Genomic DNA, 22,601 nt, shown 5'->3' on the forward strand with positions numbered 1-22,601 from the left:
TTTATCCTAATGATCCAGAAATACCAGAGCCCTAATTTCAGTTCTTACAACCATGTGAATAAGAAGTACTTGCATAAAAGTTAATCATAGCACCAGTGTTACAGCATTACAAATGCAATAAGAGTTGGTCTAGTGAGCTTACAAGCAAAAATGGCCAGAAGATGCCAAGTTTGTTTTGGGTTACTGTTGCTATGGGCTTTTTTTTTCCCCCCCAACAAATTTAGATGTTTCAAAGATTTGTTTTTGTACGGCATGAAAATGAAAACAAAACCTTTTCAACATTTTCACACAGCTACTGGTTAGAGGCCTGATTTGAGGGCATGGATTCAAATCTCTTCATAGTCAAAAAAAAAAAAAAAGAAAAAAAAAAGAGTGCTTTCTTCATCCCCAACTCCTGGTATTTGGAGAAAAAAAGGGGCTTAGATATTGCATCAGACTCCCAAAACTTACTTGATTGTCTCTCCATCTTTCTGTCTGTGCCTTCCCTCAGTTTAACAGGTGAAGATATGCCTTAGCAAAAAGCTTCATTTTTACAAAGTAAGATTCAGGTCAGCTTTATTTACAGTCCTCTAAGTAAGTGACATCGTTAAGTGACCCTCAGGACATCACATTCCCAGGAATTAGTTCCAAGTTTCTTTGGTTTGCTCCTAAGTTGCTGAATTGATAAGATTATTAACATGGTTTTGTTAGGTGATTGCAAATGTGCCAATAAAAAGAGTATCACTTTTTCCCCTCTTAAATAATTCACTGAGCATTTTTATATTACTTTCTTCTGTGGGTTTATAGCTTTATATTCTTTACTGCTGAATTTATTAAAAGAAGACATCTTAAAAATGTATATCCATATATATGTGTGTGTGTATGTATATACACACATACACCCCCAGAGTAAGTATAGTATCATTAATGAAATACTTTAATCTGCTCAATAATGCTTTATTTTTTTTACTAGCATCATAAATACTTCTTTACCAGACAAAAATAATGTTGCATGGTAATACACTTTACTTTGTATAGCTTCTTTCAAGCAAATTGTATCTCAAAAACTTTAGAGGTAATTAACACACTTGCAGTTTGTAAAATACCTAAAAATGCTCTGATTGCCAGGTAATGAAAATTCTAAACAAGCAATATAGGAGCTACTTAATTCACAAGTATCATAAATGCAAAGGGATGATGATACCCGTGATATCTGGCCAGCTATTTGCCTCATTGTAACTATCATTTTGGTGGCGTGAGCTCTTATGGAGGGGGATATATGTGGTATCTTTACTCGTTGATTCTGAAAGACCAGCACTATGGTGATTCTTCATATAAAAACTACATCTAAATGTTTGAACATGTTTGGACTGTTGTGGGCATGGGGGAGGGGGGCCTTTAAGCTTGTTTTTGTTTTTTAATGAAAACTGCACTAACAATCCCAGTTAGAAAGGCAGCTCTACCCTGGAACTGAAATTAGCATCATTAATCCCTTTATCATGGTATAAGAGCTATATTTTTGTTGCAATTTCACACTTATGCTGTTGAGTTTTCCTGGTGAAACACTAACTCTGCTGAACGGCACGAGCAGATTGCTGCTTGCTGCTACGCATTCTATTTCTGCTAGCAGGCAGCTCCCATAAGGCACGTCGTCATGTTGTGCAGTGTAAAGGGTTTCATTTTGTTTGCTGTTTGTATTTAAAGACAAAAATTTCTAAATTGTACAGTTTTTCTTTCACCTGCTCTGTGCAGTCTATCGCAGCTCAATGGGCAGCTCCTCGGGCCACGCTAGGAGGGGGCTCGTTGTACTTGCTGGTCAGCCCCCAGTGCCGAGTAGCACATCGCTGCTCAAGGTAACTGAGCTGAGATGCCTCAAGGAATCAGACATGGGATTCCTGATACTGTTAAGCAAATCATGCCTCCCCACCGCTCCCTCTTGAAGCTGTGCAATTACCACATACACACAACCTTTTACTGTGTGCTGGCCCCTAGTAAGAGCTTGAAAAATGAGTCACCTTCTCGGTTGTTGTTTTTCATCTAGGAAATGATTAAAATGGATTTTACTGTAGCTAATAAAATAAGGCCAGCGTGTGGCTCAAGTTACTAAGTAGATAAGACAGTTGAGTATCTGAAGAAATACTAGTTTCTTAGGAATGGAAATCTAGCCCTAGACTGACAGCAACAGTGTCTGGCTGTGGGCCTGGGCAGGAGGCTTTTGCTCACCCTGGGCCACTGGGTGTCGATGGGGAGCCCGACTGCAAAACCTTGCTGCAGAGCCCTTTCTGCTTTGGAGGCAGCCTTTACCACGATGATAAGGATTAGTCATTTATGCACTCTCCTGCTCTCAAGACCTGAACGAAGAATAAGCAGGAACACAGATTAAAGAGTAAGTGTAAGAAGCAAAGAAAACAAGTTCAGGCACATCAACAGCTGGGTTACCCCCGTACTGCAGTTAAGGCGCTGGAAGTCAAAGGAGCTCAGCATTTCACATTTCACGTCACATGCAATTATAAATCTCTCTGCATTACATACTTTTTTGAGTAATTTTCTCTTCTAGCATGTTTTACAAGAAAACAGGAACTATGATGAAAGACATTATAATTTAGCCTAGAATGTTACAGAACTTTGCATCTACACATAAATAATTTGAGAGAGGAACGACTCTGTGAATACACAATTTATTATGAATTATTCACTGAGTGCTAGGATAGGAAAAGCAAATGCCAGACACAGTCAGATTTATGATGTTCTGTTAACTTTAACCTAATGTGGAGAGGAACTTCAGTTTCTATTAGTTTCCTACGTATTTTATGTAAGGGGTCATTGTTATTGTGCTGGGTCTTTTTGTAAGACCAGTGCAGGAAAGTATAGCATTTTTTTAAAGAGATTTGAAGTTCTAGCTTTGAACTTCATAATAAACTTATGTTATTTTCCATAATCCCAATGTCATTTGTGCACATGGCTTGTTTAGTTTGTACTATTCCAGATGCATCCTGAAAATAAAAAAATTTTATATTTTATGTTTTCAGCGCACCTTTAGGAAAGGGAGAACTCAGTTTGCTGCAATGTAAAGTTCTTCAGCTCCTTGGGGAAGAAGGCTGTTTAAGCTTCCTGGAGCAGTTTCAAGAGTGGCGATGGCTACCAATGTTGTTAGAGTATCGTAGCTTTTCAGAAGACCATCAGCCGGATGATCCTGCATTTGGATTCAGTGTATGTTGATACAGTTTTATTAACACAGACAAATGTCTCCATCTTCACCTATAATATTCCAAGGAAACATAATTTAAGCACTTCATAATGTGCAAATGCTACTGATACTCAGACTAAAAAAACAAAGTGGGGATTAATTTCTAAAAGTACCATTGATAAGGAAGTAAGATATGCAAGTGTTCAGGAAAAGTGTGGACATGGAAAAATTAAAACTAACAGAAAAATATTCCAGTGGATAAACTCAAAAGCAGTTCTTTAATTTTTAAATTTGCACTGCAATAGTTGAGACAGATTAGCCTATGAAATATTTTGGAAAATGTCGCTTTTCAAACCTTGTAGATTGCTTAAATGTTTATTAAAATAGACCAAAAGCCAAAATTCTCTGGGTAAAATAAATACTTTGTCTTTGCTAAGTAACAATATTTGTGAACAAAACATAAAACTATAATTTTCATGTGTCAAACATAGTAAAATTTAAGATTAAATGTTGGAGTCAGACTGGGCTTTTTTTTTTTACATCTCCCTATTTACAAGCTGCTCATTAAGACTGTTTACCTCACGTTAGCTATTAAAATGACTAATATTTTTAAAGTTTGCTCCATGACTAAAATAAAAACAACAGAACTGTTCTTTTACCATAACTTAACAAAAAGCGGAACCATATTTTCGTTATCTAGGAGAACATACTGTTATAAATACAGCTGTTTTTCATCTACAATTATATAAATAATAAACATGCTGCCATTCACAAGGATTTTAATAGATGATTATATATAAGCAATATTACGATCTAGCAGAAGATGGCATGAGTTTTCATCATTCATTTTTATTGTACTTATTCAGGACCCTTGTCTTCATCTGAAAAATGTGGAACAGACTTCTTTGCTACAACATTATCCAGTCGCTGTCCTTGCAGATACGGGTTCACACTCTGGAAAAGGTAAAAAATAAATAAATAAATTTTGTGTGTGTGTGTGTGTGTGTGTATAAAATATATATATATTTATATGTGTGTATATGTGTATATATATATGCATGCATGTGTACACAAACACACACATGTATTCAGGGAGATCTATAGATGGTAACTAGAAATAGTGGATATATATTTCTTATCTGTCAAATATTTATGGACTGAAAATAAGAAATTGCTCCCAGGGAGTAAATCTAAAAGTCAGTCAATGCTTTGTTTTCCAATAAGTTTTTGGTGCAAGAATTTAATCCATACCACTAAAATGAATAACTGCTACCTACCCCACAGCAGGGACAAGTAAAGGAGGACTGTCCAGCATATAGGACAGGCTGACTTAAACACTGGCTTTTTGCTCCACTTCCCCTTTCCTCAGTTCAGCAGCGAAGCAGCAGATCTCTAAGCAGATTCTCTAATTCTTGCAGCAACTTGTTATAAATGGACAGGTAAGCTGCAGTTTAAATCACTAGTCTCTGGTGGATCTTATACTGGGGATAAATGAGATACTGCGACACCAGTTTTCACCAAAGTCTCTTCTTCAGCCCATCTCCTCACCAGTAAACCCCTCCTCGCTGCCTTTCTTGACGCTGAGATAAAAACTCTTCTGGCACAGAAACATAGCCAAGCAAGATTATGGCATAGGAATGGCTCTCACCGTTGCCAGAACAAGGGAATGCTGAAAAGAAGATCCCTGGAGAGGGTTTAATTTCACTTTGCGCCATGTAAGCAGCACAACATGAGACTGAAGATGAACAGATCCTGTCCTAAACCTGTTTGGAGATGATGGTAATGTAGAAAGCCTCTGCTTGAATTTTATCTCTACCAATGAAATGAAATGTATTAATTGTATTTGCACCTATCAGGCAGATTAATGGAGCTTTAAAATTAACTTAAATACCATTTATACCCACTTTCAGGTCTCTTAAGTGTCACTGTAAATAGAATTCAAATACTTTCTTTCTAGTTCATGGATACGGATAGAAATTGTAGTGTGTTGGGTTTTGATGCCAATAAAAATTATTTGCCTCTCTAAGGACAAACTCTGGAGGATGTGCGTTTTCCAGTATCTTCTGATTCTTGTCAGGCTGACTATATCACAGAAATTACTTTTCTTGAAGTATTCTATGCTTATTTCACCAAAACTTGGAGTTCAGAAGTAGGCATAAAAGCCTAAAAACATGGATTAAAGTATTTATTTTGAAATATCCCAAGTATTTGTCAAATCTCTGGAAAAGAGATTTGGGATTTGTCTTTATGTGAGTTTAAGACTTTGGGTTTTTTTCATATTTGTTGAAGTTATCATTAATACTTAATCATAGTGTAGAGCTGTCCTCCTTTGCTGTATTGTTTACTGATTGCTTTGCCTGCTACAAGTGAAAACAAAAGAAAATGTTAAGAGCCAGAAATGAATGTGGAAAATCCTTGAAAATAACACTAACACTAATTTGATGCTTAAAATTAGGGTGTGTTAAAAATAAGACACATGTAAATGATTTATTTATGCTTGTTTAAAGAAGTTCTGTTTAATGTTAATTTAGTGAAATTCAGCTGTTACATAAACTTCTAGGAATTATTTGAAGATTCTTAGGAAGATTAATTGGTCTTTTTCTGGAATGGTACTTGCTTGCTACTTTTTGAAATAAAGTAGAACAGAATGAGAAAACATAAAAAGTTTGAACCCTTCTCTTTACTGACAAAAGAGAACAAAATATAATGCAAATTTTTTGGCTAATTTAAATCCTATACAGCTGTACTGAATTCAGAGTAATGTTGTTCACAAGTACCTTTGTGCGCAACTCCAAAGCTCACAGCAATGCGACTCAGCTATGATAGAAGAACGCCTGTTATGCTCACGATCTGCTTAGCTTTGGGATAGGACACTGGTCATGTATAGAAATTGAAAACAGGCAGAACCACTTCAGTTGAATAAGAGGTCACTGTGGGCCTCCTTGTCTTCCACAGTAAAAGTTGCAAAAAATTAACACGGTAGCAAATGATAAATATACACCTCCACCTTTTATAGAGTGCATGTATATGTTTAGTACAAATATGTGTGTGTTCTTATGTGTGTTTATATACATACATATACACAGAATAAGAAGTTTTGCAGAACTGACTAGTGCCTCCATGATTGTTGCGCTATAGCACTGTACAGACACAACGGTTCCCCTGCATGGACAACGCAGTTCTCCAAAGGCAACTTGCTGCTAACGTAAAACTGGAAAGCCGTGATTCAAAAGAGCAATCTTGCTGCCAGATGCTGTCCTCAGTAGGAAGCTTGTTTGTGTGGGAGGGCATGGACCACAGAGGGTGGTAGGAGAGTATCACATGGGCTTTTTGAGATCTAGGAAATTACAATCTGCTGCTGACGTCTCGAGGTTAGCCTTTTTGCTGATGAAGTGAGAACTGTGAATTGCTCATTACTGTATTAATAATCACTACAGTATTACTCTCAAAACAGTATTTTAAATAATGAATTTACCCTTAAATGACATGCCTCTGCTAAGAAAATAAATCTGTTGCAAGGATGGGGGATCCACCTCACGAGGCGGGGCACGCAGGTCTTTGCCAACAGGTTGGCCAATCTGGTAAGGAGGGCTTTAAACTAGGAAAGATGGGGGAAGGGGAGAGTTATAGTGCCAGGGTAGCTGGCAAAAGACAGCTCAAGTCGGGATGCCTCCAGCAGGTGAATGCAGCCAGGGAAGTGCGCATGGGATGTGGCTATGGAGGATCCTCTTGTACCCCTCCTGGGAAACCTGCATGCTCGATCACCTCTCTGAAATGCCTGTACACCAATGCACGCAGCATGGGGAACAAACAGGAAGAACTAGAGATCTGTGTGCGGTCGCAGGGCCATGATCTCATTGCCATTACAGAGACATGGTGGGATAGCTCGCGTGACTGGAGTGCTGTCATGGATGGCTACGTGCTTTTTAGGAAAGACAGGCCAGGCAAGCGAGGTGGTGGAGTTGCTCTTTATGTGAGAGAGGAACTGGACTGTATCGAGCTGTGCCTAGGGGTGGATGAAGAGCGAGTCGAGAGCTTATGGGTAAGGATTAAAGGGCAGGCTAGCATGGGTGACACTGTTGTGGGTGTTTACTACAGGCCACCTGATCAGGAAGAGGAAGTCGATGAGGCCTTCTACAGACAGCTGGAAGTAGCCTCACGATCCCAGGCCCTGGTTCTCATGGGGGACTTCAACCACCCTGCTATCTGCTGGAAAGACAACACAGCTAGGCACAAACAGTCCCGGAGGTTCCTGCAGAGCACTGATGATAACTTTTTGACACAGGTGGTGGAGGAGCCAACAAGGAGAGGTGTGCTGCTGGACCTCGTACTAACAAACAAAGAAGGACTGGTGGAAGATGTGAAGGTTGGGGGCAGCCTTGGCTGCAGTGACCATGAGATGGTGGAGTTCAGGATCCTGCGAGGAGGAGGCAGGGCACTAAGTAGGATCGCAACCCTAGACTTCAGGAGAGCAAACTTTGGCCTCTTCAGGGACCTACTTGGAGGAATCCCATGGGTTAGGGCCCTAGAAGGAAGGGGGATCCAAGAGAGCTGGTTAATATTCAAACATCACTTCTTCTAGGCTCAAGAGCGGTGCATCCCTATGAGTAGGAAGTCAAGCAAAGGAGGTAGGAGACCTGCATGGATGAGCAAGGAGCTCCTGGCAAAACTCAACCAGAAGAAGGAAGTATACAGAAAGTGGAAAGGGGGACAGACCACTTGGGAGGAATATAGGAACGTTGTCAGAGTATGCAGGGATGTGACGAGGAAGGCTAAGGCCCGTTTGGAATTAAATCTGGCTAGAGATGTCAAGGACAACAAGAAGGGCTTCTTCAAATACCTCAGTAGCAAGAGGAAGACTAGGGAAAATGTGGGCCCTTTGCTGAATGGGGTGGGTGCCCTGGTGACGAAGGATGCAGACAAGGCAGAGTTACTGAATGCCGCCCTTGCTTCAGTCTTTACTGCTGAGGCCAGCCCTCAGGAACCCCAGACCCTGGAGGCAAGAGAGAAAGTCTGGAGAAAGGAAGACTTTCCCTTGGTCGAGGAGAATCGGGTTAGAGACCATTTAAGCAAACTTGACACCCACAAATCCATGGGCCCCAATGGGATGCACCCACGAGTGCTGAGGGAGCTGGCGGATGTCATTGCTAAGCCACTCCCCATCATCTTTGAAAGGTCATGGAGAACAGGAGAGGTGCCTGAGGACTGGAAGAAAGCCAATGTCACCCCAGTCTTCAAAAAGGGCAAGAAGGAGGACCCAGGGAACTACAGGCCAGTCAGCCTCACCTGCATCCCTGGAAAGGTGATGGAGCAGCTCATCCTGGAGGCCATCTCCAAGCATGTGGAGCACAAGAAAGTGATCAGGAGTAGTCAGCATGGCTTCACCAAGGGGAAATCACGCTTAACCAACCTGATAGCCTTCTGTGATGGAATGACTGGCTGGGTAGATGAGGGGAGAGCAGTGGATGTTGTCTCCCTTGACTTCAGCAAGGCTTTTGACACTGTCTCCCATGACATCCTCATAGACAAGCTCAGGAAGTGTGGGCTGGATGAGTGGACAGTGAGGTGGATTGAGAACTGGCTGAATGGCAGAGCTCAAAGGGTTGTGATCAGCGGCACAGAGTCTAGTTGGAGGCCTGTAGCTAGCGGTGTCCCCCAGGGGTCAGTCCTGGGTCCAGCCCTGTTCAACATATTCATCAATGACCTGGATGAAGGGACAGAGTGCACCCTCAGCCTCCAAGTTTGCTGATGATACAAAACTGGGAGGAGTGGCTGATACCCCAGAGGGCTGTGCTGCCATTCAGAGGGACCTGGACAGGCTGGAGAGGTGGGTGGAGAGGAACCTCATGAAGTTCAACAAAGGCAAGTGCAGGGTCCTGCACCTGGGGAGGAATAACCCCCTGCACCAGTACAGGTTGGCGGTTGACCTGCTGGAAAGCAGCTCTGCCGAAAAGGACCTGGGAGTGCTGGTGGACACCAAGTCAAGCATGAGGCAGCAATGTGCCCTTGTGGCCAAGAAGGCCAATGGTATCCTGGGGTGCATTGGGAAGAGTGTTGCCAGCAGGTCGAGGGAGGTGATTCTCCCCCTCTACTCAGCCCTGCTGAGGCCACATCTGGAGTACTGCGTCCAGTTCTGGGCTCCCCAGTACAAGAGGGATGTGGCACTACTGGAGCAAGTCCAGCGAAGGGCTACAAAGATGATTAGGGGACTGGAACATCTCTCTTATGAGGAAAGGCTGAGAGAGCTGGGCCTGTTTAGCCTGGAGAAGAGAAGGCTGAGAGGAGATCTTATCAATGTGTACAAGTATCTGAAGGGAGGGTGTCAAGAGGATGGAGCCAGACTCTTTTCAGTGGTGCCCAGCGACAGGACGCGAGGCAACGGGCACAAACTGAAACACAGACACTTCCATCTGAACAGGAGGAAAAACTTTTGCACTGTGAGGGTGACAGAGCACTGGAGCAGGTTGCCCAGAGAGGTTATGGAGTCTCCTTCTCTGGAGATGTTCAAAACACGCCTGGATGCGATCCTGTGCAACGTGCTCTAGGTGACCCTGCTTGAGCAGGGGGTTTGGACTAGATGATCTCCAGAGGTCCCTTCCAACCTCAACCATTCTGTGATTCTGTGAAAGCAAGAAACTGAAGCTTTGCTGCTGAAGTTCTAGGCTCTCCCTGGCCACAGAGCTGTCATGCCTCCCAGCCGTTCTTTCTTTTATATCCAATTACATCAGCTGGCACACAGACAGAAAACGTATATATTTTCTTCTTTTTTGTCATGTATATATTGCACTAATCCTACCTTAACATGCTGTTCTGTTCTAACAATTAATAAATATTCCACGTAACTCTTCCCAGAGTAGATTCTGCTTACTTTACAGACTTAAAATAAGGTGTCACCACTTTTTGCTTTTCTGTTAACAAACTTGAAAACCAAACTAAGCAGGAGGCAGATACTAAGCACACTCATGTAATAATCCTCATGCTAGATCATTAACTTTTGATTGCAAAATGTTTATTACTGGTGATATGTGATTCAGTAAGAAATCAACTCATCTTCTCACTTTCTGGCAAAGAATAAGTTTGAAAGTTTAAAAAAAATCATCTTACGCTTTAGTTATTCCAAAGCAAATCTACTCCATTTACAATATGAACCCTGCTGTCATATTTTGCAAAGTTACTTTTTGGCAAGGAGCTACACTTTAAAATGTAAAGCTCTGTTTTCTTCTTGTGAAAAAAATATACCAGCAGCAAAGCTAAAGACTTTTCCTTTGCCTTAATGTGACTTTTTGAGAGAAGAAAGGCTTAAAATATTGAAAAAAAGAGAGAACTTAGTGAGATGGACCGTGCAAAAGTTCTCTGCAATATGTGGAGCTCCTTCCTTGCATTAGGGCCAGCAGAATGAGACCCCAATCATCTTTGTCAGTCAAGCTGCTGGGACACAGTGATACAAGTTTAATTCTGAGGTAAATCTAAGTGTACTTGTATCAGTCAATCAAGTTGCATCAGTGATGGCACCAATTTTGCTGTCATTTACACCCAAACAGCTACTGAAATGCATGGATAGAAGTAATTAATGTTACCTATATTTCTAACAGGAAACATTTTAAATTTAGTTTAGAAGAAATTTAAATAATTTAAAATGTTTTTACGCAAACTGGATTAAATTGAAAAGACAGATAATACAAAGTTTTTTAAATTAAAGCTTTGCATTCAAGTGCACCTTCTGAAAGCACTGCAGCAGGCTATTTAGAGAAATACATCTTGTACTCAGGATCGCCATGGAGCCTGTTGTGGTAGTTTATCACAGAGATTCCCCAACTCAAAGCATTATCTAAGTTATCATGCAGATGCATTAGACCAACTGTTCATTTCAGCAATATGATTTTAATTTTCACTAGCCCTATGACAGAGGGGCAATAAAGTATTCTGATAGTTACCCTCTTTCTTCTTTTTGGACCACCATTAATCTTCTCAAAGAGTAAATTCTTGCTCTGGAAAAAAAAGTAGCCATCAAATTCATTAAACTTTTTTTTTAAAAAAAAACAACAGTATCAGATATTAGCATATGAACATTTTAGGAGCAAGTTTAAATGAGTTTGTAAAGTTAAGGGAAAGATAAACCTCAAACAGACATTTGGATACTGCTGCTAATATTTTGGAGCTCTTCAGGAACAGTCAGTGTCATCAACAACTAAAAACTCAGTCGTATTCCTCTAAGTTGTACTGTATGCTTGTCTGTGTTCAGGGCACAAGTGCTTCAAGTACATGCTGGTATAATGATATAGATAGGATGTTCCACACGTAAAACACACCTACTTATTAAAAAAAAAAAGAGAGAGAGCGAGTGAGAGAGAGTCCTGTCTCTGGTACATCTTCACATTTGAGGTGACACCAGTACATGAGCAAAAATGTCTCCCTTTACAAGCGAGTTTCTAATTCCTTTTAAAACCTGCAATCAGTGTCATTCCTACTGCTTTGTTGTCTTTGCTTCTTTCATTCCAGATATCAACACTTCCCAGTGCAAAGTTCTGCTGAAATCGGTTCAGCGCCAACCCTTTCTTTAAGTAGTGCCCTCAATAAAGTTTCTAAAAACCATTTGGTCTATAACATTTTTAATAGAGTGAACCTTTTAAAAACTGCCAAAAACATTTTGGCAGAAAGGAAAGTTATGATGATGAGGGGAAAAAAAAACAAAACTCTGACCATAGTTTATATAAGTGCATCCACATATTGTTATATTTCATACAAGTAGTGAATTCTAATAAAGTCTGGAATAACACACAGATGCTCAACACATTTTGTTTCAATTGTGTATTATGAAGAAAAACAAAACCAAACCCTAACCTGAAAATGGAAGGAGAGAAGAATTACATGTATAAAAGCAGAACACTCTATAAACAAGGCCATTAATTCTGCTATAAACAACTGACCTAACGTTGATCATATAAATAGAAAGTGTAATTCTAGTGAGAGACAAATTCACCAAACATTTCTACCCTCTGTGCAGCCTTGATATGAGAAAAAACAAACATTTTCAAGTGTTATAATGAAATCTGCCAAAATTGTCTGTTTTGTACTTCTCATGTACATTAAACCCTGAATTCAAAAGGCCTATTTCTTGCCTAACCTCAGTTATTTTATCTCAGCTGTGCCAAAAGGGAATAGAGATGAAGTTGGTCAAGGGAGACATTCTTGGCTAGCCATTTATGCAAACTCACGTAGGGAAAACTTAACATCACAAACAAAAAAACCCCACAGATGTGTAAATTATTCTCTGTAGGAAACAAAGCACACTGAAGTCCCTCTTCATAAATTATTTGACCTTATACTTTTCATTAAAAGTAAAAATATCGTTTCTGAAACAAAAAGAATGTCATGACTACTGCAGCTACATTCCTATCACTCATGAAAACTCCTTCCAAGTGAACTGTTCCTGCTCAGGAAAATCATATTTTGCTTAGTCTGCTTGCAAATATTTCAAGACCATAACTACTATTATGTGTATAGTATTATGTGTAGAGCAAAGCAAATGAGACTACAGATCATGAGCTAAGTGTGTGCTTGTGTGGTGACAGTGATTGTGAAGATGTGAAGGCACCATGTAGAGGCCTGATAACATCAGCTGCTTAATTTGCTTGTAAGTGCTGACTGTTCTCATCTTTCGCCTAAGAAATGGGGCACCACGTTTCTCAAGATAAAGATGAACCTCATCTGGAGACGTGCTGCACTTTTGAAGAGGAAACGTTGATTCAGAAGGAACATGAAGGGGAAGTCATGTCATGTCAAACCTTAGCCCTCCCAGGACTGTGGGCACCACTGTGGCACAGTGGGCCACTGTCCCCTTGCTCCTGGAGCTTCCCTTGCACCCTGCCCAGGTACCTGGATTAGGTACGATGGGTTGGGATCTGGGCTGAAGAACACCAAAGTTAAGATGCTTGTAACCAACTAACTAGTGCCAGAGAGATTTACCTCTAGATCTTTCAGAGGTCGCTGAAATTAGCTGAAGTCAACAATAATTAGCAGCTCTGTAATCTGGACTTGCTCAATTATTGAGCAAAACTGATAAGGAAAACTGCATCAGCAAGAGTGCACACCTTGAGGAGGGCTTTTTCTTGTCCCTAAATCAGTCAGTTTACACTCTACCACTAGTACCAAGCATGGCAATTTCTATTACACCAAGCATATTATGCTAAACTAAGTAATCTGTATTTACTGTCTGAAATTGAAAAGGGGTATCCGACCTACCATAACCCTTCCTAGTAATCTTCGCTGCCATCCATATATTTATAAATCTGAGTTGGCAAAGAGAGATGCACTTAAGATTGCTCGAAATAATTGAAACTGGAAAAAAGTGAAATCTATGAGAGACTGCTTTCAGGCTTTCATTAAAATTGGGAAGCAAGAGGTGGCAACTCCCTTAACAAGGAGTTCAATTTTGTGGCGTATTTTTATCCCTGCTTTCCATTTATCTGTCTTTGTACTGGCTTGGGTCCCTCCAATGTAGCTGATAAACAAAACCAGCATTATTTCTACCCTGACAGTGAAATGTTATTCATTGCTTCAGTAAAAAGAAGTGTTGTTGAAAAACATCATCGCCTTTTAATTTTCTATTTGTACTGATAGGCATATCAGAAAACCTAGCTGAACTTCCCTCCTCTTTTTAAACCCACCCCTCTCCCCACAATGTGGGAATGGTTAACACTTCAGGTTTCAATAAACCTAAAAAACATTTATATAAAAAGGTAAACTGTTTTCATGAAAGTCTTTCTGTATGCCAACAAGACTTCTTCAGATGCACCAGTTAAGAGTCAAGATGCAGAAAAGGCATCTGCCAGATAGAAAATACCTTCCTCCTGCAAAGAAAATCTGAACTGAGAAAAGAAAGTGTTCCATGGCCAGATATCTTAGAAACGATAGCTGCACACTCAGGTAAAATCCTCCGGAAATCCTCTGTCCTGCCACTCCCATTGTCCCCTCTACATTTTCCCCATTTGAGGGAAAAGAAAAGATTCTGCCCTATGGCGGGGAGGAGTGGGAGCTGTGCTGCTTGGCCTAGGAACAGAGCCTGCTCTGAGATGCCCACAGGTGAGCACGTTGATATACGGAGAGGTCTATCAAAGGCCAGGGAAGGAAAAAAGAGGAAGTATTTTTCTACCTCAGTACATGTTTATCACTATTTATATATTCATACCTTCATATGCATTAGCAATTATTTATATATATTATATTTAGCGTCTGCATAGAATCATAGACTTTTCTGTATAAGAACTTCTAGAATTAATTTACAAAATGTGTCTGCACTGCAATTATGGAGTGATTCCTTTTTCCCAGGGGTAATGTAAAGGTCCCACAGCTTTGCAAGCAAGACCTTAAGTCACTTGCTATTCAAAACAAAACAAACAAAATATCTGTTTCTTTCCCATTATTCACAAACAATCAGGTCTTTTGTTAACCTACTAATGTAATTTGGGTTTTACTGTGGTTCTGCTGAGGAACGCACATTGGCTCTTTGACAGGCTGTGTCCATGGGACCGTGACACTGCCTCAATCGCTCTGTGGTACCAGGGGACCAGGAGAAGCTCCCCTGAGAGCTGAAGGCAGGCGCCAGCTTGCGTGGGCCTGCGAGACAATCTTGTGGAACTGCATATAGCAGTGCAATATTTACATCCCTTATGGGTGTCTGGTCCTAGGTTTCTCTGCTGGCAACTGCAAAAGCAGGAGCCAGCTAGTGGCACAGGGGCTTTTTGGGGGGATGTGGATGTGCACAGTTACACACCATGCTGCTCACAGTCTGCTGGGCTAGTCACTTATGACCTGTCTAATCCAGATGCCAGTAAGTGACCTAAAACTGAAAGATCTCATCTGCTTTATCTCTTTATTGCTCTTTTATAAAGTCTCAGTTAGCTAATTTTTAGAGTGCTTTTCTGCTCTTACTTTTCCAGAGGGGGAACAATAACAAAAACATCTATAAAAACAGATATCATTATATTTCCTAATCTTTTTAATGTGTAGTAATATGCAACGAGGAGGCAATCACGGCAATATTCCTGGATCTTGGCAGAACATTTGATCATGTACGTTACCAACTGTTTCATCTCTAATTAAAAAGATCTGGATTTGGCTATGCTGCAGCTAGATATGATTACTGTTTGGGACCTAGCAGTCTGTTTTAATCCATGTGTGAGTAGTTTTTTCCCTGAATTAGTAGTGATGGATGGAGAAATGAAAAAAGGCCAGTATTCACTAATGATTACCTACCATTTGTTAAGTATATACGTTGTTGATGACAACACAGTATGTACTCTGATTCTGAAATACTGCAATAGGCCAAAGATTTGCAGAAGTGTTTTTATAGTCCTCAGCATGGCATTATGAAAATAAATTACTTATGAATAATAAGAAAACTAACAGCATTATCTGGCATAAATAATAAAGTCACCATCTGGTGTTTTTAAAATAAAAACCTTTGATGGTAATTACTTAGAATGCAACAAGAGTTTCCAAAATTTGGATTTTGGCATGATTCTCTCTAGAAATTTAGCACTCACATAAGTAATTAAGGCTATAAATCTTATACTGGTTTGATTATAAAAGATGAATCATTGTCTCATGATTACAGCAGGAAAAGAGGCTGCCAAACATGTCTATTTACCGATATATGCTTATGGAACACTGGGTTAGAGTAATAAGTAAAGTGTTATAACAATGTATAATGAGATTTCATGATTTGTTCTAGAAGCATAAATTATGACCATTGTTATTGTTTTCCTGGCGCCTGAAGATGGATTTGGGATTGGACATTTAACTGATGTAATCTAAGATTAAGCCGCAGAGCTCTCTTTGGAGCCTCTAGCCTGGTCTTCCCGGAGTTATTTAGGTCCTTGTATGCATAGAGCAAGGTTTTTGCCCTTAGTGTAACTGGCTGTATTTATTATATGCAATGTATAAAATGGGGTTTTGATAACAATGTGGTAACATCGTTCCAACAGAATATATTGGTGTTCTGCTTTCATGCAAGCAAGAGGGAAGGGAAGGGAAGGGAAGGGGAAGAGACAAGGCTGGATCACTCTGGCGAGCAATGCCTGGAGGGCTCTGCTCCTGCTCGAGGGCAACCGTCCGCCCCTCACACTTCCCACCAACTCCAGCCTTGTTGGTACCAGGCTCCAAAATAGCCTCACTGAGCCCTCCCTGGCAACTGCCTTTCTGAAAGGTAGTGCACAGCCTGGATAGAGGAAGCAATAATCTCCAAAATCCTTAGGTCATATGGAATCCTTGATTATGAGATTTCTAGACCTAGAATTTTAAAGCTGTTTAGACATTGCTGCACTCCATAACATCTAAGTACCTGAATAGTGCCTCATTTGAATAATCTTTCAAATTAGGGCCCTGCTATAATCTGAAATCTGCTAAAATCTGCACTAATTTTGGTTACATGTTCACTGTAGTTTGACTTGTGGTTTGTTGCATTTATCAAGCACATACATAGGTGTCATGTTTTCAGACAGGTAACAAGACAAGTATTTCTGTTTACTTTTGATGGGCTTTTCATCGATCGTTTTCCATTTTTCTTAGCCATTTTTTCAATATTTCTAAGGGAAAGTTCATCTTTTTAATCAGTTTCCCTTAGGGTGATAATTTTTCCAGCAATGAATATAGTCTTCTCCTTGTGGCTTCATTCTATCTCATGCAGCAGACAATACCCAGTATGACATGCAGCAAAGTAAGGAAGAATCGTGTACTCACCCACTTGCCCATGTTGGGATAGTCATGCTCTGGATCAAAAAGGTGTTGGTGCAGCTGGTATTCTCTACTGAACTCTGCTGTGTCTGGGGTGTTTTCTAGACACCCATCATCAACTGTAAAAGTATGTTAGAAAGCATCGAGTGCTTAGTAACTTTAAAAACACCCTATGAACATGCTCATATTTAGGGTCAAAATTCTTAAATGAAGTTATGCAATAAAAACATTTAAAGAACTAGATGACTGGAAAATATAAGCTTTTCCTTCTTTTGAAAGAAGTTGGTCAGGATATATTTAAATATTTTTTAAAATATACAACTAAATGAGAGTTCAAAACTAAACCCATTTATTTTCCAAGCCCCCCCCCCCCCACACTCCCCAGCCCATTTTCTTAAAATCAGTGATTGAAACTAATTTTAGGTAGAACTGCGTGTTATTCTGATTCAGGGAGGTCCTATTTTTATTTTTAAATGCCCACAGGAAGTGGTAGAAATTGTTTAAGGAATACTTTTGAAGCTCATGGTACAATGACTCTGTGAGCAAAGGCAGAATTTCCTTTACTAAGTAGCTCTTCATGGAACTCCATTGCTGGTTTGCTACTTTGTTCAAAACGGCTGAAAATTATTTACGTATCAGAGGTTCCCATAAAAATGTAATGGGGCGGAAGTTTTATGCTAAAGACACTTCTGAAGATTGGCAAATGATCTGGGGTATTCAGGAACATCCTTTAATCACAAGGGATGGCTCCATGCCAGACACAATACCCTTTTTAAAATTTGCTTATGGACTTTTCACCAAAATGAAGTGATCTTTGCATTAAACAAAGATTCAGAAACACTAGTCCAGAGTAGCACTTTGGATAGAGTCTGCCCTTGGAGTTCCCTTGTCTTCACCAGCGTCGCGCACGTGCAGCCTCAGGTCCTTCTCAGACATGCCCAAGGAGATCCTACCACCTGGGACCCGACGCTGGGCATCCAAGCAGTGAGATCTGCCAGAAGACAGACACTCCAGAAGGTACACCTGTGGACTTTCCTTTCTGTCCTGTGTGATCATCATGGAAAAAGATTTGCAGATGGATTATTTTTTCTGTAAATGTAGGAGACAGTAACGGTTTAAATTAAATATGAATTGAAGTCAGTGTCCTGAGGAGGTTAAGTCCAATAGATCCCACTTTCTCTCTTTTCTCCTTGGGAGAAAAGAAAAAAGGTTGCCAACAGGAAACAGGGAAAAACTAACCATACTGGCTAACTAACTCAGGAACCGTTAAGAGTTTAACTGGAAGCACTGAGAACTTATTTCTGTCTCACTAGGGACAGAGTCATCTCAAGCTGAGAAGCTGGTGACAACAGAGATGCGGTAGACTTTGTTGCAGTGTCTGTGCCTTTTGTTAGAAAACATGAAGAGGAGCTGGACATATGTGTGCCCTCTGTGACTGCTAGTCAAAAAGTCTTCAAGCTCAAGTGCTTGAGGCATATGTATTCCCGCTGTGGAATGCGCATATGCAGACAGTGACTGGAAAAATTGTTTTCCATTAAGCAAATCCACAGACTTGATTGAGGAAGGCCTCTGGTAATTTGTATGCATAATACAGTTTTAACAGTCACCACTTGAATTTCCATTTAAGGCTCTGAAAAACATTTTACTCTAATCCTAGTAGATATTATCTCCACTCACAGAGTACCTATGACAGAGCAGCTTATCTGACTAGGCAGCGCTTTCCTAAGAATTCTCTCCGTGTTCTTATCTGACTCTATTGATTTAGCTAACAACTTTTATTTCACTTAAAAAAGAAAAATTGAAGGGATTTTCAAAGTCATTTCTCTGGATGCCAGGTTTTTATTTTAGTTATCTAATCACTAACTGAAGTCTGATGGGCAAGCACACAAGACAGAAAATCTATGTATGCGCTTGTGTGTGTAGGGAAACATAAAACCATCATTCGTAACCTGTCAGACAATAGCTATATTGAACAAAAAGAAAACTTAGATATTATTTCAAAAGAGATGCAATCATCATCACCAAATGGGCTGTAATAGAAAACAGTAGTGAGGACTTTTAGAAATTTTTTATATTTTTGAATGAAAAGTGAAAATACTGCTTGCAAAACTTTACATGACAAATACTTACTTTCTGATCACTTCCAAGCTAGTTAGAACATTTTAAAATAAGAATATGGACACCTGCTTTGCATTATCCAAATAACATAAATGAAGACTAAACAGAAAAGATTTTGAAAGGATCTCTTAGTTCACAAATGAAAAATGAGAGAAAATGGAGTATTCATTCCCAGTTCCAGCTTCCACAGCAGCCAATGGGTGTTTTACTACTGCTTTCAGTACTGGAAATCATTCCTCGGCTCAAATAACAGGAAAAAGATCAGTTCCCTTAGGATACGTCTATATCATGCACATGTAGTGCTACATTAAAGATCCCTGAGCACTAGCCACACACACGGCTTAGTATACACACCGCCCAAAGCTAAGGGATGTATTGAGTGCCCCAGGTACAACAGGTACAATATCACCCCGACCCTCGGAGGCTGTATTACCTCTCTTTCAGAGCAAACTTGCTTGTAACAAGTTAGGGTATGTCCATGTAGTTCTCCACTTCTTGGCGTAGACATACCCTCAATGAGCTATAAAGCCATGTGGACTGGAGCCAAGGTATCTTAAATATTGACTCATGGTCTGGGTTGGAGATCAGGGCAGACAGTTTCATTCCTCTGGCACAATGAAAGTCTCTAAAAAAAGGGTAAATCTCATCTGTACAGAACGATAACTTTTTTCAGGGGCCAGCCTAAAAAAGCACTCCCTCCAGAGCAAGACACTACCATAAATCTCACCATCTTCTACTTGAAGGTTAAGATGATTTCTTTGATCTCACCTTTTATAGCAGTCATACAGCAATACAAAAGTTGCACATAATAAAAAAAACACCCTCATCTAAAATACCTGATTGCTCACAGTTCTGCTCCTAGGGTGGAGAATGAAAGAACACACCCACGACCGATCCAGTGTCGCTCTGCTTAGTACAGCACTGAACGACTCAGCAGTACAGTGAGTAGAGATGTGTGAAGGCTATAACAGAATTACCTGTTTTTCCAATGGGGCAGGGATTTGGAGGGTCAGGGTATCCTTGATCTTCACTGAAATCCTTCGGTATATTGTCTCCTGTCAGCTCAGCCACAATATTTGGGATATTGCCATAAGGACCCAAGTGCTGGAGACCCTCATGTGCACCACCTAGCAAAGAAGATTTATACACATGGTCTTTTTAAAAGGTTAGAAGTATAAGTGCTTTAGTTTCTTCAAGTAAGATTTCTTGATTAGACTTAGATTTAAAAAATACATATAAATGTTTCAGAGAGGTTAGATTCCAAAAACCTCTTTCAGACACATGATCCTGTGACCTAAATCAGATCACTTAGGTAATGAAAACAAAATTACGAGACAAACTCAGCCACTTACTATTAATCTTAGTGTTTTTTTCCCTTAACTATATAAGTTACAGGTAAGAAAAAGCAAAGAAGAAGAAACTTTCATGACTAGAGACAGTAATGGAACTTATTAAAACATTTACTGCACAATCATCCTCAGTCACTGATGATGTTCCTGTTCACTTTAGCAAGTAATAACTGAGCAAGATATGGCAAGACATCATCATTCCAGAAAAACAAAGTTAATCACATTGTAAAAAGACATAATACTGTGTAGAGCCTAGAATTTATAATTTTGTTTTAATATTATTAATAATATCTATAAGAACAATGCATTATTGATATTAATAATTTATTAATAACTTTAATAAATTCATCTGTGTGAAAGGATCCAAGAAATTATAGCAAATTTGGTTGTTCACAGCTGGAAGAAATATTTTTAGGTCAAACCGCTTCTTAAATGCAGATCTGAGTTTCCTGCAGTAATGGTGAAAAGTGATTAAGAGTCCTTATAGCTAACAGAAAGCTTGCATGTGCACACCTGCACTTTAATCATTATGGTATGAAACATCACATTCAGTAGCTTTTGACACCTTTACTTAATAAATCAGTTCTAGATTCAGGCTTTGATATTCTCCCTACAGCACGCGGAGCACCATGGCTCTAAGGAGCTATGGTTTGCAGTACTGTGATAGCGAAGCAGGGCTTTATAACACAGCAGTGAAGGACAAGTAAAGGTGTCTTCTGTTCCTGGGCAAACACACACAGAACTGGTGCGGCATAGCGAGCCAAAACGGGGATCCAGGTTGCAAGAGCAGAGCAACTACAGAGATGCATAAAGGGCAAAATCCTCATTCAAGAACTTGAACAAACAGGACTGGTGTCCTGTTTTAATGTTTTTTAGCATTAATGTTTTTAAGCATTAATTTGAGATCTGTGGAGGAGTGCAGTGCAGCTCTCCTTCCTTCTTCCTTGTGTCTCAGCTTGGGCTCCTTGCCTTTGCCAAGTACAGGCTTCCCCTAAGGTTTGGGGAACCAAACACAGCCCATTTTCTTTATATTTCTTTCTACAAATATTTATGTGCTCCAGATCTTTTTTGGAAGAATTACTGGCCAAATGCATCTAAACGCTAAAGCCCAGCTGTTGGAGGAGTTTTCTAAGTTCTATTTTACAGTATTCTTTTGAATTTAAGACAAATAAAAACTTAGTTTCAAATATGCTTTTTTTCTCTGCCATAAAATAAACACCACACACACTGCAGCAACAGCTAATATAGTTATTGAGTACTGAGAAGGTTGTGTGACAGCAGAACGATGTTTTTTAAAACCCTATATAATGAGGGATAACAAAATACATTCAACACAGAAATTCCACTAACAAGGAATGAGAGGAAAAAGAGTTTGAATGATGGAAAAACGTGAGTTAAAGATTGAATGCAGACACAACCATCTGGGTAAATAGCATGGTCATTGTAGTATCACCAAAGAGTCTCCAAATTTTCATAGATCGAAAAGATCGAAATAAAGCTTCTGAACATGAAAGCTGCTGCAGAAGAATCATTCAAGTACTCCTGTCCAGACTTATAAATAAATACTGCTACCATAAGTTGCATGTTTGATGTAGCTAGGCATCATGAGCTAACATAATCACTTTCAAAAATTGCTAACATAAGGTAGTCTTAACAAATTATATGTCCCTTTCTACATTTAGAAGTGGCAGTTGAGTCAAATTGACTAGATTTTTCAAATAAACAATTGGAAGCTGACATTATAGCACCAGAGGCAAGTTAGTCTATAAGCACATATTCCAATTTTATTTACATGACAGATTAAAATCTAATTAAAATGCTAATTTTTCCTCCTCGAATACAAGTTTCTGATTCTGCAGTGCAATGTTTGAGGTAAGTTTTACAGATCTGTAACAAACACAAAAGAAATCGTGCAAAAGCTTTGCAGCTGTGTGTTACGAGGTTTTCCCTTGTAGCTGACCATGAGACTCTGTACTGAAACTGGAATATAGCTATACACACTATCAACTTTATTATAGGTTTACAGACCATGGTCAACACAGAGATGATACTTGTGAAAACAGTTTGATACCATACAGATTCACAAAAATGCTATAGTGTTGAGATTAAAAAGAGAGGTCTTATGATACCTAATGTAGAGCATAAAATATTTCTTTTTTACAGAGCTCCTGCATATGAAGATTGATTGCATATTTGTACTTAAAAGCATCAGGTTATGATTCTGCTGTAAACTA

The 22,601-nt window shown here is 39.6% G+C and overlaps 1 protein-coding gene across 1 annotated transcript in view; it reads right to left on the reverse strand.

Moving 5' to 3' along the window:
• Positions 1-2,221: 2,221 nt before the first annotated feature.
• SCG5 (secretogranin V) overlaps positions 2,222-22,601 on the reverse strand; it is a 37,077-nt gene continuing 16,697 nt past the window's right edge. The window contains exons 3-6 of the mRNA XM_067296642.1: positions 19,996-20,145; positions 16,907-17,019; positions 11,101-11,154; positions 2,222-4,120 (exon numbers count right to left, since the gene is read on the reverse strand). Of these exons, the coding sequence (XP_067152743.1) occupies positions 4,025-4,120; positions 11,101-11,154; positions 16,907-17,019; positions 19,996-20,145 (413 nt within the window). The 3' untranslated portion in view covers positions 2,222-4,024. The remainder of the gene's footprint in view (positions 4,121-11,100; positions 11,155-16,906; positions 17,020-19,995; positions 20,146-22,601) is intronic.

Source organism: Apteryx mantelli, chromosome 4, assembly GCF_036417845.1.
Source record: "Apteryx mantelli isolate bAptMan1 chromosome 4, bAptMan1.hap1, whole genome shotgun sequence".
Lineage (NCBI taxonomy): Eukaryota > Metazoa > Chordata > Aves > Apterygiformes > Apterygidae > Apteryx > Apteryx mantelli.